General features: G+C 37.7%; 2 protein-coding genes across 2 annotated transcripts; both read left to right on the top strand.

Annotated features, from left to right (window-relative positions):
* Window positions 1-1,692: 1,692 nt before the first annotated feature.
* On the top strand, window positions 1,693-10,602 carry cdhr5-rs (cadherin-related family member 5, related sequence). Its single transcript, XM_084711524.1, has 15 exons — window positions 1,693-1,759; window positions 2,148-2,386; window positions 2,465-2,521; window positions 2,594-2,686; window positions 2,867-2,953; window positions 4,441-4,551; window positions 4,817-4,981; window positions 5,072-5,162; window positions 5,248-5,354; window positions 5,426-5,626; window positions 5,713-5,835; window positions 6,561-6,639; window positions 6,930-7,126; window positions 7,289-7,309; window positions 9,962-10,602. The coding sequence occupies exons 1-15, from the start codon at window positions 1,693-1,695 to the stop codon at window positions 10,370-10,372; spliced, it is 2,049 nt and encodes a 682-aa protein (XP_084567650.1). The 3' UTR covers window positions 10,373-10,602.
* LOC146307141 (uncharacterized) lies at window positions 3,098-4,372 on the top strand (the record flags this gene model as incomplete). The annotated part of the gene is made up of 1 exon (XM_084710991.1): window positions 3,098-4,372. A coding segment is annotated over exon 1 (1,275 nt), but the record flags the coding sequence as incomplete, so codon positions are not given.
* Window positions 10,603-20,000: the final 9,398 nt, after the last annotated feature.

Here is a 20,000-nt window from a genome sequence, read left to right as displayed (position 1 = left end):
GGTCCTGTCCTCTGATCAAACTGGCCTTATAACATTTAATGACTTCTTTATGACAAGTCCAAATGTACCAGAAGTCAACACTGTTAAACAGAATAAGTTAACGCAACTCAAAGAACTGAAGCAATTATTTACCACAATTTTCTTGAGCTCATAAACTCAAAATTTGGAGGTTATCAGAACTTAAATATTTTGATTTGTGTTGATTACAGTTCAGTTAAAATTCTTGACTATGCCAGCTTGGATATTTTGAGTAAATGCAACTTACTGCAATAAATTAAAGGAAGTGAATAAATCATATGTATACAAACACATTATTTCATGTTCAGTAAACCCAATATAATAATAAAACATTTTTTAGGACCTTATTTCTCTCGTTAATCAAACAATTATGAGTTTAATGAACAAAATAAAGAAAAAAAACTGGCACAAATTGAAAACTTGAACAAATTCATGATTACTACAAATAAATAATGTCAGTCTGATGGCAGCCAGAGTCCAAACTAACCACATGCAGCAGTGTAATGTCATGTTATAACACAGGGTTTGTTGTCTTGGTTAATGTCAAGTTGTCATAACAACATCAACATAACTGAGCAAATGACACTGAATGACAACAGTCATTAAAATTCATAAAGACTCCTTCATGTGCATGACAGTGTTATGAACACTCCTTTAATAAAGTCTCTTTGTTTTTGTGGACGTCCTGACTCACTGTTTGTTTGTTTGGTTCTGATCTCAGGTCAGTTCTCTTTGACCTCCACATGTTTCTACTGGAGGACAAAAACAATGTCTCAGTTATTTCTGGATTCATTAACTGTTTATAAACTCTTTATTAAATGTCCAAATGTCCCCGTTTGTCAGTCCAACAGCCAGAAAACCAGCAAGACTCAGTTTTCTACATCACACATGAATATTTCAGTCAGAGGACATTTGTACTTTGAATATATTTTATTTTATATTTTTAACATTTTAAGAATTCCTTCATTAATGTAATTAATATAATTAATGTTAATGTTATTATTATTAATGTCTGATGATCAATTAGAGAAGATTTCAGCCAAAAGGTGGATTTCAGAACCTCTGTCTGTCTGTGAAACTCAGACACGTCCATCTGTCCTCTTCTGGACAATAACAACCAGTTATTTCAGTCCAAACATTCTTTTCTGCAGTAGAAATACACATGTATGTGTAAAAGAAAAAGTACTGATTCAACTTGTTTACTGCAGTAAAAGTGAAAATGTTCAGGCTCTGAAAAGTCTCTGAAGGATACTGTGAACTGAAAGCTAACTGAAAGCTAACTGAAGGCTAACTGAAAGCTAACTGAAGGCTAACTGAAAGCTAACTGACTGAATCTCACCCACATTAGTAGGATAACAATTGGATCAGATTAAAGACTATATTTTTAACAGGTTATTAGTAACTGTATTGAGATCCGTGTTGTTAAAATCAAAAATGAACTGACAGACTAATACAAATGACATGTAATGGGATTACTTAATTAGGATACAAAAGGTAATTCTATTCTATTACAGTTAAAACAAAAAACAGGAACATCACAAAACAGAAACAGTTCTGCATCCAAGAACTCAACATCTAAAAACAGAACAAATATTTACAGGCAGAACAACTTCGATACACAGACAAGAGACAGGGGGCGGAGACTAACTGTTCACCTGTTCCTCAGGTGTGAACATGCTGAGACCCTGCAGGCTGCTGCTCTGGCAGGTGACTCTCAGGCTGTCTTACCATGTGGTTACAGGTAAGACCCTGTGTGTGTGTGTGTGTGTGTGTGTGTGTGTGTGTGTGTGTGTCTGTGTTTCTGTGTGTGTGTGTGTCTGTGTGTGTGTGTGTGTCTGTGTGTGTGTGTGTGTGTGTCTGTGTCTGTGTGTGTGTGTGTGTGTGTGTGTCTGTGTCTGTGTCTGTGTCTGTGTGTCTGTTTGTGTGTGTGTGTGTGTGTCTGTGTGTCTGTGTGTGTGTGTGTGTGTGTGTGTGTGTGTGTGTGTGTCTGTGTGTCTGTTTGTGTGTGTGTGTGTGTGTGTGTGTGTGTGTGTGTGTGTGTCTGTGTGTGTGTGTGTGTGTGTCTGTGTGTCTGTGTGTGTGTGTGTCTGTGTGTGTGTGTGTGTGTGTGTGTGTGTGTCATTGCTGATACTTCCTGGTTCTCTCCGTCTTGTCCTCAGCCAGTCTGTGTCTCGGGGGGTCGGACATCTTTGCATCAGTCAAAGAGAACAGTCCAGTGGGTCAGTTCATCACCAACCTCAGTATCACCGCAGAACCCGGACAGAACACAGTCCGCCTGTGTCTTACAGGAGACAATGCCGATTGGTTCTACTTAGAGGGAAGAACCATCAGACTGAACACATCTGCGTCCAGAGTTCTTAACAGAGAGGTACACACCTGGACTACTCCTGTAGTTTGAACGATACCTGTGCTTTCAACACAGCTCACCTGTGTGTTTGTGTCTCAGGTTCAGGGATCAGTGTTGATAGCACAGCTGACATGCTATGAGGATGATGTCATACAGGTAGGTTACCTGTCTAAACTCAGGTGATTACACCTGTCATCAGTAGTAAACCAGGTGTGTTTGTGTCCTCAGAGTCAATACAGGCTCCTGGTGGAGATCGTGAATGAAAATGATAACAGACCTTTGTTTGTGGAGGAGACGATTCAGCCGTTCACTGTCAGTGAGGTAAAAGATGGATGATGAGTTCTGTGTCAACACTTTGGAAGTATTACAACTATAAATATGGAAATGATAATGAGAATACTGTCAGTCACAAACTCAGGTCATATGATCATTTAAAATACATATATGTATTATATATTGTATGTGTATGTATGTATCTCAGTGTGTTTTGTGTTTATGCAGCTGACAGCAGTGAATTCAGTGGTTTTCACTGTGAAGGCGGTCGACGCAGATGGAGACATGATCACTTACATCATCGATCAATCATCGGTAAGTTGGAACACTGGCTGGTCCACATACTTCTGTCCATGCCTTGTATATGTCTTTATGGATTCCCCTGCCACCTGTCACCTGTCACCTGTCCCCTGTCCCCTGTCACCTGCCACCTGTCACCCCTCACCTGTCACCTGCCACATGTCACCTGTCCCCTGTCACCTGTCCCCTGTCACCTGCCACCTGTCACCTGCCACCTGTCACCCCTCACCTGTCACCTGTCACCTGTCACCCCTCACCTGTCACCTGTCACCCCTCACCTGTCACCTGCCACCTGTCACCCCTCACCTGTCACCTGCCACCTGTCACCTGTCACCCCTCACCTGCCACCTGCCACCTGCCACCCCTCACCTGTCACCTGCCACCTGTCACCTGTCCCCTGTCCCCTGTCACCTGCCACCTGTCACCCCTCACCTGTCACCTGCCACATGTCACCTGTCCCCTGTCACCTGTCCCCTGTCACCTGCCACCTGTCACCTGCCACCTGTCACCCCTCACCTGTCACCTGTCACCTGTCACCCCTCACCTGTCACCTGTCACCCCTCACCTGCCACCTGTCACCCCTCACCTGTCACCTGCCACCTGCCACCTGTCACCTGTCACCCCTCACCTGCCACCTGCCACCTGTCACCCCTCACCTGTCACCTGCCACCTGTCACCTGTCACCTCTCACCTGTCACCTGCCACCTGTCACCCCTCACCTGTCACCTGCCACCTGTCACCTGTCACCCCTCACCTGCCACCTGCCACCTGTCACCTGCCACCTGTCACCCCTCACCTGTCACCTGTCACCTGTCACCCCTCACCTGTCACCTGTCACCCCTCACCTGTCACCTGCCACCTGTCACCCCTCACCTGTCACCTGCCACCTGTCACCTGTCACCCCTCACCTGCCACCTGCCACCTGCCACCTGTCACCCCTCACCTGTCACCTGCCACCTGTCACCTGTCACCCCTCACCTGCCACCTGCCACCTGCCACCTGTCACCCCTCACCTGTCACCTGCCACCTGTCACCTGTCCCCTGTCCCCTGTCACCTGCCACCTGTCACCCCTCACCTGTCACCTGCCACATGTCACCTGTCCCCTGTCACCTGTCCCCTGTCACCTGCCACCTGTCACCTGCCACCTGTCACCCCTCACCTGTCACCTGTCACCCCTCACCTGTCACCTGTCACCCCTCACCTGCCACCTGTCACCCCTCACCTGTCACCTGCCACCTGCCACCTGTCACCCCTCACCTGCCACCTGCCACCTGTCACCCCTCACCTGTCACCTGCCACCTGTCACCTGTCACCTGTCACCCCTCACCTGTCACCTGCCACCTGTCACCTGTCACCTCTCACCTGTCACCTGCCACCTGTCACCCCTCACCTGTCACCTGCCACCTGTCACCTGTCACCCCTCACCTGCCACCTGTCACCTGCCACCTGTCACCTGTCACCCCTCACCTGACACCTGTCACCTGTCACCTGTCACCTGCAGCCTGACGCGTGGTTCTTCAGGATTGATCTTCCCAACAGTGGAAGAGTAGTTCTTGACAAACCTCTGGACTATGAGAACAGGACTCAGCTGCAGGTGATCATGTGGGCCGAGGTAACGCTGAGTCATTATTTTATGGTTGAAGTCATGTTTCAGAGAATTTGACCAGAGCAGCATGAAAACCAACAACATGATTTTCAGATTCACAGCTGATAGAATGAACATCTGCTGAGTTTACTGAGGCTCGAATATTTAAAGAGCAGCTGTAACTTTAACTGAGGCATAAACTTATTTAAAACTTCATGAATGAAGCAGAAAGAAAAACACCCTTGTTAGTAAATTATAAAAATAACGTTCATTTTTTGTTTTGATGAACCAGGAGACAAACACTGCAGAGAAATTCAGAACATCTGCTGTTCTGACTGTCAGCATTGAGGACGGAGACGACCAGTATCCTCACTTTGTGCCCTGCACACCTGTCTCTCCAGGTGTTCCTGTCTGCATGAACCCCACCTACACCGCCAACATCACACACAAACAACAGGTAAACAACTCAACAAGTAAATAAGAAAACATCACACACAAACAACAGCTACATTTGTTATTTCCTGTCTGTATGTGTTTTATGTTTCAGGAGGCAGTTCTGGAGTTTTCTCCTGGACCAATCAGAGCAGAGGATGGAGACAGAGGAATAAACACTCCTCTGGTATACAGCATCCTGTCAGGTCAGAGTTTACCTTCTCATGTTCATGTTCAACAGGTGTGAACAGGTGTGTTCAGATGTGTAGAGGCGTGTTTGTGTGTCAGCAGGTGGTGATAATGGCAGGTTTGTGATCAACAACCAGACAGGTGACATCAGGTTAACCACACCTGTGAGCCGCCGACACTTGAAGGCGAACTTCACCCTCAGCGTCATGGTAACCACACCGTTACCTGTTTACTGTCTGATTGAACCGATCAGGACACTCATCTACCTGTCCCCCCCCAGGTGTGTCAGCTGAACGACCGACTGAAGTATAGCGTGGCATCGGTTCTGATTAGGGTTCTCAGTGAGAACATGTTCCCTCCAATCTTCAACAGAACCACCTTCAAAGGGTTCATCATCCAGAGTTCAAGCCCCGCCTCCATCGTGTCCACCTATGGGAACCAGGTGTTACAGGTGCAGGTGGCAGACCGCGACTTCTCTGATGTAAGAACACCTGTTCATCTCCTCTGCCTCTGTTCTAACACCTGCATGACACCTGCTGAGTCATCATCTCCGCTGTCCAATCACAGGGCCAGAATCCAAACATACACTTGTCCCTTCGTCCCCCATCTGAATTGTACCAAGTGACCCAGGGAGGGGTCCTGATTGCCAGGACGGACCAACTGAAGGCTTTCGACAGACACATACTGCAGGTGGCTTCCCATGATGCACTTCTGTTCACATACTGTTATCTTCATCATCCTAGAGTTGACGTCTCCACTGATGAGGTGGTGGACGTGACGTAATTCTCATTTCTCATAAGTCATTGAGTTGTGTGTTTGAAATTAGTGTTTGTTTTCAATCTAATGAAAATAAATAAATAAATAAATAAATAAATAAATAAGTCTGTGTCCCACCCAGTCAAACACGTGTGGACACGCCCCCATATGTGATGTCAACTCCAAAGTTTTTTCTATAATATTCATTAAATATAGGTTCAAGGATTTATAAAATGAGTTTATAGCAACAAAAAATCAAATCAAATCAAATAAATTTTCTTTTTCTTCTAAATGTTTTTGACAAAATTCAAGTCCTCAGCTGCAAAAAAACACTGAAATCACTTGGAGGTTAAACAGCCAAGAGTTCAATGTTATCATTGAGGAGCGAGCGATCATTCAGATTTATTTATTCTACTCAGTAAAAGGAAACGTAATCCTCAGGAACATAAAGTGTCTCTCAGCTGTCCTCAGGTCAGAGACAATCGGAGCAGATTAAACTACAAGTATCATTTAGAACATACAGTGTAGATGTGAGGGAGAACATTAACATGTAAACTTTGATCCTGATTATTATAATGTGATTGATCATAATGTGATTGATCACAATGTGATTGATCATAATGTGATTGATCACAATGTGATTGATCATAATCCTGCAGGTTGTAGCCAGAGACGAAGAATCAGGAGAAGAAGTTTCAGCTTCAGTCGACATCGAAGTTCTGCAGAGAGGACAAGCAGGTGAGCACTGGACACACACACACACACACACACACACACACACACACACACACACACACACACACACGTGTATGCTGTGAAGACACTCAGAGGTTCTCTGCTCCACTGATCTCTGATTGATCACAAACTGATCAGATATCTGTTTCCTTAGATAACAGCCAACAGGGATCAATCTGCCGATGAAAACAGTCCCAACAGACACATAGTTTCTTCCTGTTTGACGGACATTTGTTTGCTACAGTGAACCCCTCATGGTGCATTCACTGACCCCTGGTCTCTCCTGTGTGCAGTGCCTCGTGGTTCTCTCACAGAGCAGCAGTTGTTCGGAGATGTGGACAGCAGACTGGCAGGAGGAATCGCAGCAACGATCCTGCTGCTGTTTCTGTCGTATGTTCTGTTTCTGCTGCTTCGAACCATGAAGAGACGCCGGCGGCTCAGCGACGCCGACCAACACGCTGCCATCGCCCTCGGAAAACATCCCAATGTGGTACGAAGTGGATCACTCTCTTACTTTGACGCACCTAACAGAGCTGACAGACAGAATTTTGGACATGAAGAAACAAATTCAACACATCAACTCAAAGTTCACGTTGAGCTTTAGATCAGTTAAGTCTTGATGTTACTGAACTGCTGCTCTGTTCCTCTGTAGAGTTTACTGTGGTTTCAGACGGTGAGTTTAAAGCTGCTCTTCACTCATCTCATGTTGTGATAGTTAATGTGGACTTCCTGTCATGTGACTCTGTGTTTCCTCCTTCAGTGTCTTGTGCTGAATGTTAGAGCCGTTTTTACTGAGAGAAAAACACACAAACATCCAGTGAACCTCCTCAGATCAATGTGCCGACACTCAAATTAAATTGTACAATCATTAAACATTAGTTATATATCAACATAAACTCCCTCTGACACAAAATCAATCAAACTATTGTTTCTGTAAACTAAATAAATGTTTCTGTTTGACCCAAACCTCAGTTTGTTCACAGTATCCAATAATCTGAATAAACTCTATCAGGACTAAAGTTACTCAAATACCAACAGTAAAAAGTCATTAAGAGTTGAAGTACTGTCTTTAGATAAAAACAAAAGATCAAAGTCAAACCTGTTTATGAGACCTGATGGTTCAGAATTAATAATAAATATTTAATGTTTTATATTTATTTGATCCCCATTTTCCATCTGCTCCTTTTCTCTCAAGCTGCAGTTGTTAGTAGGAGGTTTTTTTTTTTTTTGGTGCAACTAAACTTTATTTAGAAAAAAAATTGAGTTAAAGTAATGAACACTTTAAGACCATGAACAATATGACTGTTGAAGAGTTATGACTGCTTATGACCTCAAACTGTTCATAACTTCCAACACTTCATAAGTTCAAACTGTTGTGACTGACAGGTGTGTCTGTGTGACTGACAGGTGTCTCTGTGACTGACAGGTGTGTCTCTGTGTGTGACTGACAGGTGTGTCTCTCTGTGACTGACAGGTGTGTCTCTGTGTGACTGACAGGTGTGTCTCTGTGTGACTGACAGGTGTCTCTGTGACTGACAGGTGTGTCTCTGTGTGTGACTGACAGGTGTGTCTCTCTGTGACTGACAGGTGTGTCTCTGTGACTGACAGGTGTGTCTCTCTGTGACTGACAGGTGTGTCTGTGTGACTGACAGGTGTGTCTCTGTGACTGACAGGTGTGTCTCTCTGTGACTGACAGGTGTGTCTCTCTGTGACTGACAGGTGTGTCTCTCTGTGACTGACAGGTGTGTCTCTCTGTGACTGACAGGTGTGTCTCTGTGACTGACAGGTGTGTCTCTGTGTGACTGACAGGTGTGTCTGTGTGACTGACAGGTGTGTCTCTGTGTGTGACTGACAGGTGTGTCTCTGTGTGTGACTGACAGGTGTGTCTGTGTGTGACTGACAGGTGTGTCTCTGTGTGTGACTGACAGGTGTGTCTCTGTGACTGACAGGTGTGTCTCTGTGTGACTGACAGGTGTGTCTGTGTGACTGACAGGTGTGTCTCTGTGTGTGACTGACAGGTGTGTCTGTGTGTGACTGACAGGTGTGTCTGTGTGTGACTGACAGGTGTGTCTCTGTGTGACTGACAGGTGTGTCTCTGTGTGACTGACAGGTATGTCTCTGTGACTGACAGGTATGTCTCTGTGACTGACAGGTGTGTCTCTGTGTGACTGACAGGTGTCTCTCTGTGACTGACAGGTGTGTCTCTGTGTGACTGACAGGTGTGTCTGTGCGACTGACAGGTGTGTCTGTGGAACTGACAGGTGTGTCTGTGGAACTGACAGGTGTCTCTGTGTGACTGACAGGTGTCTCTGTGACTGACAGGTGTGTCTCTGTGTGACTGACAGGTGTGTCTCTGTGTGACTGACAGGTGTGTCTCTGTGACTGACAGGTGTGTCTCTGTGACTGACAGGTGTCTCTCTGTGACTGACAGGTGTCTCTCTGTGACTGACAGGTGTCTCTGTGTGACTGACAGGTGTCTCTGTGTGACTGACAGGTGTCTCTGTGACTGACAGGTGTCTCTGTGTGACTGACAGGTGTCTCTGTGTGACTGACAGGTGTGTCTCTGTGTGACTGACAGGTGTGTCTCTGTGTGACTGACAGGTGTGTCTCTGTGTGACTGACAGGTGTCTCTGTGTGACTGACAGGTGTCTCTGTGTGACTGACAGGTGTCTCTGTGTGACTGACAGGTGTGTCTCTGTGTGACTGACAGGTGTCTCTGTGTGACTGACAGGTGTCTCTGTGTGACTGACAGGTGTGTCTCTGTGACTGACAGGTGTGTCTCTGTGTGACTGACAGGTGTGTCTCTGTGTGACTGACAGGTGTGTCTCTGTGTGACTGACAGGTGTGTCTCTGTGTGACTGACAGGTGTCTCTGTGACTGACAGGTGTCTCTGTGTGACTGACAGGTGTGTCTCTGTGTGACTGACAGGTGTCTCTGTGACTGACAGGTGTCTCTGTGACTGACAGGTGTCTCTGTGACTGACAGGTGTGTCTCTGTGTGACTGACAGGTGTCTCTGTGTGACTGACAGGTGTCTCTGTGTGACTGACAGGTGTCTCTGTGTGACTGACAGGTGTCTCTGTGTGACTGACAGGTGTCTCTGTGACTGACAGGTGTCTCTGTGACTGACAGGTGTGTCTCTGTGTGACTGACAGGTGTCTCTGTGTGACTGACAGGTGTCTCTGTGTGACTGACAGGTGTCTCTGTGTGACTGACAGGTGTGTCTCTGTGACTGACAGGTGTGTCTCTGTGTGACTGACAGGTGTGTCTCTGTGTGACTGACAGGTGTCTCTGTGTGACTGACAGGTGTCTCTGTGTGACTGACAGGTGAGCTCCAGCTGTCCAGTCTTCTCTGTGGACGAGTCTTCATTCAACAATAGAGGCTTCAGACATGAATATGAGTCTTATTCTCAGTTGGAGAGCTTTCATGGTAAACAGGGCGTCTACACGAGGAGACAGTCTTTGATTCCTCCTCCATCATCATCATCATCATTATCTAACATCGTCATTGGTGATCTTGGAAGACGACTTCACTTTGACCTCTGCCCTGTCCCAGAAAAACCAGAGGGTCCACCTGAGACAAGTGAAACCCTCAGATTATCTGACATCAGAGAGGCTCATCTGGCCTCAGGTGTGTCCTCAGGTGTGTCCTCAGGTATTCATGGTGAAGACATCACAACAGTGAACACAGAGACTCTTCAGACAGGTGAAAAGGACTCAGAGGGCTCACACAGGTAGTTGGTCTCTGCAGCAGCCAATCACAGAGCAGAAACAGTTTTTTGCTTCAAAACAACAAACCAGATTCTATAAATTTGCTGTTTTTTTTCATCTTCATGTCTCAATATCCTGATTCATGTTTCTATAAATGAAAATGTTCCTATGTAATTAATTTGTAAAATCAAAAACCAAAAACGTTTGACAGATTAAAACTTCTCTAATATTTTAATATTTTTCAAAGTAAAATATCACCAGATGAAACGAGGAGCTGGTTTGATCAATAATCATGAACATGAGGAAGAAAATCACCAGGACAAAGTAACAACAATCCACTGGTTCTGGATTTGTGTGTAATATTTACAGCTGAAAACATTTTTTTCCCCTCGTTAGCCCTTGACTAGACAATATTTTCTAAGTATTTTTGTCTTTTCAAAAAGGATGTTTGGAGTTTTTTAGCCTTTATTTGATAGGACAGCTGTAGACAGACAGGAAATGGGGGAGACATGCAGCAAAGGGACGAATGCTGGAATTGAACCGACGGCTGCTGCCACCAGGGTACCTTAATGAACTACTTTTACACTGAATATTCTGATGTCATGTGACTATAATCAATAATATGATCAATATGATATCTAATGTTTTGCTCAGTAATAAAGTCACATTAACTGTCTGTGATGTTTGATTATTGACCACCTGTGTGTATTTATAGGTAAAACTCAGTCACTTCAATTCATTTTCTTCATGATCATCAATCAGTCATCATCAGTCATCGATCAATTATCAACACAATACTGGTTCTGATAAAAGATTTTCTTTGTTTTAAACCCAGTGGACGTATGTCAGATTTACAGGCTCCCTGAACACAACATGTGCAGTTTGAGTGTTTGATAAAAATCTCAGTGTGTTTTGTTTGCAGAGGAGCTGCAGCTCCACCTGCTGGTCACAGGAAACACACCAGTCTGAGCTCTCATTGGTTAATATGTCTGATAAAGACAAACACAAACATCCACAAGAAACACAAACACAAGCAACCTGGACTGTAATATACTCAACACACCTGAGAGGTGAACTATGAAGGAAGCTCAACACAGCCAGACTCTCTCTGTATGATCTGGATCAACAAATCCTAAAACCTGGATCAGAGATAACGGGGATCACGATGGTGGTTATCAGCTCTCTTTGTTAATCCAGACGTTCGTTTCACATAAAAGGGACGTTTGTTTCATTTGACTCTTCTTCCTCATGAAATGAAGCGATCGAGCGTCTTACTGAAGTCAAAACCATCAAGTTGTTATAATTATGAGCTGTGGAAAAAAAAAACATGACAAATAAAGCAGGAGAAGAAGAATGATGTGAGAAAATGACTGATGGACTAAATGTGGTCTTAATGCTGCCGTTTATTCTAACATGAAAACATTAAACAATAAAAGTCCATCCAGCAGATTTAAACATGATGAAGTCTGTCTGACTCTGTCCTCTGATGACAGAGACGAGGACATCACTGAAGTTTTTCACCAAACCAACGTAAAATGAGTGGAACTGATTTAAGATTGTCTGTGATCAATGATGATCAATTTTCTAATCAGTGATCTGAGCTGCAAAATCACAGACAAAACAGAAAACAGTAAAAAGTCTTCAAAGTGTCTGTAGTTGCTTCATCATTATTTTACTGTGTGGATTATAAACCATGTCAATTTAAAGAGTTAATATGATCTGGAGCAAACGGGGAAAATGACTCTGCATCACCAAACGGAGGTTACCATGACAACGTGATGCAGACAGTTTGTGCCGCCGTTTCATTTTTACATTATATGGATTCGTTCGGTGATATTATGAACATACAGCTCAGCAGCTTTTCATTTTTAATGTCTTCCCTCAGTTTAAAAGTTATATCACTCATGATCAATCTTGTTAGGACAATAATTATTAAAGAACATCGCGTTCTTTATACATACATACGTAACGGGTGTACTTTGGATCAAATAGCAGCACTCAGAAATTCTGTGACAGTTGGTAATGAACCTTTATTTTAACAGAAACAGAACAGGAACTAGACCTGACGAAGAAACACAGGTTACAGTCACTCTACGGGCTGGAAGCCAAAAACAGTCACAGGGTGTCAGACTCGAGTAATGGGAAGAGCCAAACTTGGACGTGGGGACCGAGGGAGAAGACGTGAGCCCTCAGACCCGTACAGTTCCGCTCTCTTACAGGCAGGAGTGACAGAGAGAGGCTTGCAGCAGGCAGCAGCCACAGGGACAGGCAGGCAAAACAGAGAACGTAGAGAAAGTTCTCATGGTCAGGAACAGAAGGCTGTGGTGAGTATCTGGGAACCAGGCGAGGCAGGAGAGTCAGACGGGCAGGGAAGACAATAGAGAAACAATCCAGGATAAGGGCTGGAGAGTCTTGCAGGGGTAAACTGAAGAACAGTCTGGCAAAGAGTCAGAGTGCAGGAGAGGCTTATAAGCAGGGCTGATGCTGGATGAGCTGCAGCTGTGCCAGCAGGTGAGTGCAGTTGAGCTGATGAGGTGGGCGTGGCTGGCAGGTAGAGTTTTACTGGGGCAGAGGGACAGGAGGGAAACTGGGGGAATGGAGAACAGGTGAAGGGAAACTGGGCAGAACTGTGACATACATACATACATTCATGTTACATACATACATTCATGTTACATACATACACACTTACATACATACATACATACATACATACATACATACATAAATATATACATACATACATACATACATACATACATACATACATACATACATGCTTACATACATACATACATACATGCATACATACATACATACATTCATTTTAAATACATACATACATACTTACATACATACATACATACATACATACATAAATACATACATACATACATTTTAAATACATATATACATACTTACATGACTACATATATACATACATGCTTACATAAATACATACATACATACATACATACATACATACATACATACATACTTACATGACTACACAAATACATACATATATGCATTCATGTTACATACATACATACATACATACATACTTACATACACACATACTTACATACATACATATATAATACATATATACATACATACTTACTTACATACATACATTCATTTTACATACATACATACATACATACATACATACATACATACATACATACATACATTTTAAATACATATATACATACTTACATGCTTACATAAATACATACATACATACATACATACTTACATGACTACACAAATACATACATACATACATTCATGTTACATACATACATACTTACATACATACATACATACATACTTACATGCATGCATACATACATACATACATACATACATACATACATACATAAATTCATTTTAAATACATACATACATACTTACATACATACATATATACATACATACATACATACATTCATTTTACATACATGCATACATACATACATACATACATACATTCATGTTACATACATACATACATACATACACACTTACATACATACATACTTACATACATACATATATACATACATACATACATACATACATACATACATACATACATACATACATACATACATTCATGTTACATACATACATATATACATACACACTTACATACATACATACATACATACATACATACATACATACATACATACATACATACATAAATATATACATACATACATACATACATGCTTACGTCCATACATGCATGCATACATACATACATACATTCATTTTACATACATGCATACATACATACATACATACATACATACATACATTCATGTTACATACATACATACATACATACATACACACTTACATACATACATACTTACATACATACATATATACATACATACATACATACATACATACATACATACATTCATGTTACATACATACATATATACATACACACTTACATACATACATACATACATACATACATACATACATAAATATATACATACATACATGCTTACATCCATACATGCATGCATACATACATACATACATACTTACATGACTACACAAATACATACATACATACATTCATGTTACATACATACATATATACATAGATACATACTTACATACATACATACATACATACATACATACATACATACATATATACATATATACATACATGCTTACATACATACTTGCATACATACATACATACATACATACATTCATTTTAAATACATACATACATACTTTCATACACACATACTTACATACATACATACATATATACATACATGACTACACAAATACATACATACATACATTCATGTTATATACATACATATATACATACATACTTACATACATACATACATACTTACTTACATACACACATACTTACATACATACATATATACATACATATATACATACATACTTACTTACATACATACATTCATTTTACATACATACATACATACATGCATTCATTTTAAATACATACATACATACATTCATACATACATACATACTTACATACATACATACACACTTACATACATACTTACATACATACTTACATATACACATACATACATACACACATACATACTTACATCCTTACATATATACATACATACATACTTACATACATACATACATACTTACATACATACTTACATACACACATCCTTACATACTTGCATGCATGCATACATACATACATACTCATATGACTACATATATACATACATGCTTACATAAATACATACATACATACATACTTACATGACTACACAAATACATACATACATACATACATTCATGTTACATACATACATACATACTTACATACACACATACTTACATACCTACATATATAATACATATATACATACATACTTACTTACATACATACATTCATTTTACATACATACATACATACATACATAAATACATACATACATTTTAAATACATACATACATACATACTTACATGACTACATATATACATACATGCTTACATAAATACATACATCCATACATACATACATACATACATACTTACATGACTACACAAATACATACATACATACATTCATGTTACATACATACATACTTACATACATACATACATACATACATACTTACATGCATGAATACATACATACATACATACATACATTTTACATACATGCATACATACATACACACATGCTTACATACATACATACATACATACATACATACATACACACTTACATACATACATATATACATACATACATACATACATACATACATACATACATACATATATACATACATACATACATTCATGTTACATGCATACATATATAGATAAACACATACATACATACATACAAACACACATACATACATTCATGTTACATACACACATATATACATACACACTTACATACATACATATTTACATACATACATATATACATACATACATACATACATACATACATACATGCTTACATACATACTTGCATACATACATACATACATACATTCATGTAACATACATACATACATACATACATACATACATACTTACATGACTACACAAATACATACATACATACATTCATGTAACATACATACATACATACATACATACATACATACTTACATGACTACACAAATACATACATACATACATTCATGTAATATACATACATATATACATACATACTTACATACATACATTCATACATACATACTTACATGCATGCATACATACATACATACTTACATATATATATATATATATATATATATATATATATATATATATATATATATATATATATATATACATACATATATACATACATACATACACACATACATACATACTTACATACATACATACATACACACATACATACATACTTACATACATACATACGTATATACATACAAGCTTATATATATACATACATTCATTCATACATATATACATACATTCATACATACATTCATTTTACATACATACATACATACATACATACATACATACATACATACATTCATTTTAAATTCATACATACATACATACATGACTACACAAATACATACATACATTGATTTTAAATACATACATACATACATGACTACACAAATACATACATACATACATTCATGTTACATACATACATACATATATACATACATACTTACATACACACATACATACATACTTACATACATACATACGTATATACATACAAGCTTATATATATACATACATTCATTCATACATATATACATACATTCATACATACATTCATTTTACATACATACATACATACATACATACTTACATACATACATACATACATTCATTTTAAAAACATAGATACATACATTCATGCATACATACACACTTACATACATACTTACATACATACGTACATATACACATACATACATACACACATACATACTTACATACTTACATATGTACATATATACATAATTACATACACACATACTTACATACTTACATGCATGTATGCATACATACATACATAGTTACATACATACATACAATCATTTTAAATACATACATACATACTTACATGACTACATATATACATACATGCTTACATACATACATACATACATACATACTTACATGACTACACAAATACATACATACATACATTCATGTTACATACATACATACATACATACATACATACTTACATACACACATACTTACATACATACATATATACATACATACTTACTTACATACTTACTTACATACATACATTCATTTTACATACATACATACATACATAGTTACATACATACATACATTTTAAATACATACATACATACTTACATGACTACATATATACATACATGCTTACATAAATACATACATACATACATACATACATACATACTTACATGACTACAGAAATACATACATACATACATTCATGTTACATACATACATACTTACATACACACATACTTACATACATAGATATATACATACATACTTACATACATACATTCATACATACTTACATACAAACATACATTCATAAATACATTCATTTTACATACACACATACATACATACATACATACTTACATGCATGCATACATACATACATACATACATACATACATACATACATACATACTTACATACATACTTACATACATACATTCATTTTAAATACATACATACATACTTACATACATACATTCATTTTACATACACACATACATACATACATACATACTTACATGCATGCATACATACATACATACATACATACATACATACATACATACTTACATACATACATTCATTTTAAATACATACATACATACTTACATACATACATATATACATACATACTTACATACATACATTCATACATACTTACATACAAACATACATTCATAAATACATTCATTTTACATACACACATACATACATACATACATACTTACATGCATGCATACATACATACATACATACATACATACATACATACTTACATACATACATTCATTTTAAATACATACATACATACATACAGACATACATACATACATACATACATACTTACTTACATGACTACACAAATACATACATACATACATTCATGTTATATACATACATATATACATACATACTTACATACATACATACATACTTACTTACATACACACATACTTACATACATACATATATACATACATACTTACTTACATACATACATTCATACATACATACTTACATGCATGCATACATTCATTTTACATACATACATACATACATACATACATGCATACATACATACATACTTACATGCATGCATACATACATACATACTTACATACATATATATATATATATATATATATATATATATATATATATATATATATATATATATATATATATATATATATATATATATATATACATACATATATACATACATACTTACATACACACATACATACATACTTACATACATTCATTCATACATATATACATACATACATACATACATTCATTTTACATACATACATACATACATACATACATACATACATACATACATACATACATGCATACATATATACATACATACATACATTCATTTTAAAAACATAGATACATACATTCATACATACATACACACTTACATACATACTTACATACATACTTACATATACACATACATACACACATACATACTTACATACTTACATATATACATATATACATAATTACATACACACATACTTACATACTTACATGCATGTATGCATACATACATACATAGTTACATACATACATACAATCATTTTAAATACATACATACATACTTACATGACTACATATATACATACATGCTTACATAAATACATACATACATACATACTTACATGACTACACAAATACATACATACATACATTCATGTTACATACATACATACATACATACATACATACTTACATACACACATACTTACATACATACATATATACATACATACTTACTTACATACTTACTTACATACATACTTACATGACTACAGAAATACATACATACATACATACATTCATGTTACATACATACATACTTACATACACACATACTTACATACATAGATATATACATACATACTTACATACATACATTCATACATACTTACATACAAACATACAGTCATAAATACATTCATTTTACATACACACATACATACATACATACATACTTACATGCATGCATACATACATACATACATACATACATACATACATACTTACATACATACATTCATTTTAAATACATACATACATACTTACATACATACATATATACATACATACTTACATACATACATACATTCATTTTAAGTACATACATACATACTTACATACATACATATATACATACATACTTACATACATACATACATACTTACATACATACATACATACATACATACATACATACATTTTAAGTACATACATACTTACATACATACATATATACATACATACTTACATACATACATACATACATACATTCATTTTAAGTACATACATACATACTTACATACATATATACATACATACTTACATACATACATACATATTTACATACACACATACACACATGCTTACATACATACATACATACTTACTTACATACATACATATATACATACATTCATTTTAAATACATACATACATACATTCATTTTAAATACATATATACATACATACTTACATACATACTTACTTACATACACACATACTTACATACATATATACATACATACTTACTTACATACGTACATTCATACATACATACTTACATGCATGCATACATTCATTTTACATACATACATACATATATACATACATACTTACATACATACATACATACATACATACTTACATACATACATTCATTTTAAATACATACATACATACATACATACTTACATGCATGCATACATACATACATACATTCATGTTACATACATACATATATACATACAAACTTACATACATACATACATACATACATACATACATACATACTTACATACA

The sequence above is a fragment of the Lutjanus erythropterus genome, chromosome 22 (genome assembly GCF_056507025.1).
Source record: "Lutjanus erythropterus isolate fLutEry1 chromosome 22, fLutEry1.hap2, whole genome shotgun sequence".
NCBI classification, from domain to species: Eukaryota; Metazoa; Chordata; class Actinopteri; order Lutjaniformes; family Lutjanidae; genus Lutjanus; species Lutjanus erythropterus.
This window is presented reverse-complemented; position numbering and strand designations above follow the sequence as displayed.

Coding starts and splice junctions, on each gene's coding strand:
- cdhr5-rs (XM_084711524.1), top strand. CDS start 1,693: ATGCTGAGACCCTGCAGGCTGCTGCTCTGGCAGGTGACTCTCAGGCTG. Junction 2,522..2,593: donor ATGAGGATGATGTCATACAG/GTAGGTTACCTG, acceptor TTGTGTCCTCAG/AGTCAATACAGGCTCCTGGT. Junction 6,640..6,929: donor TCTGCAGAGAGGACAAGCAG/GTGAGCACTGGA, acceptor TCCTGTGTGCAG/TGCCTCGTGGTTCTCTCACA.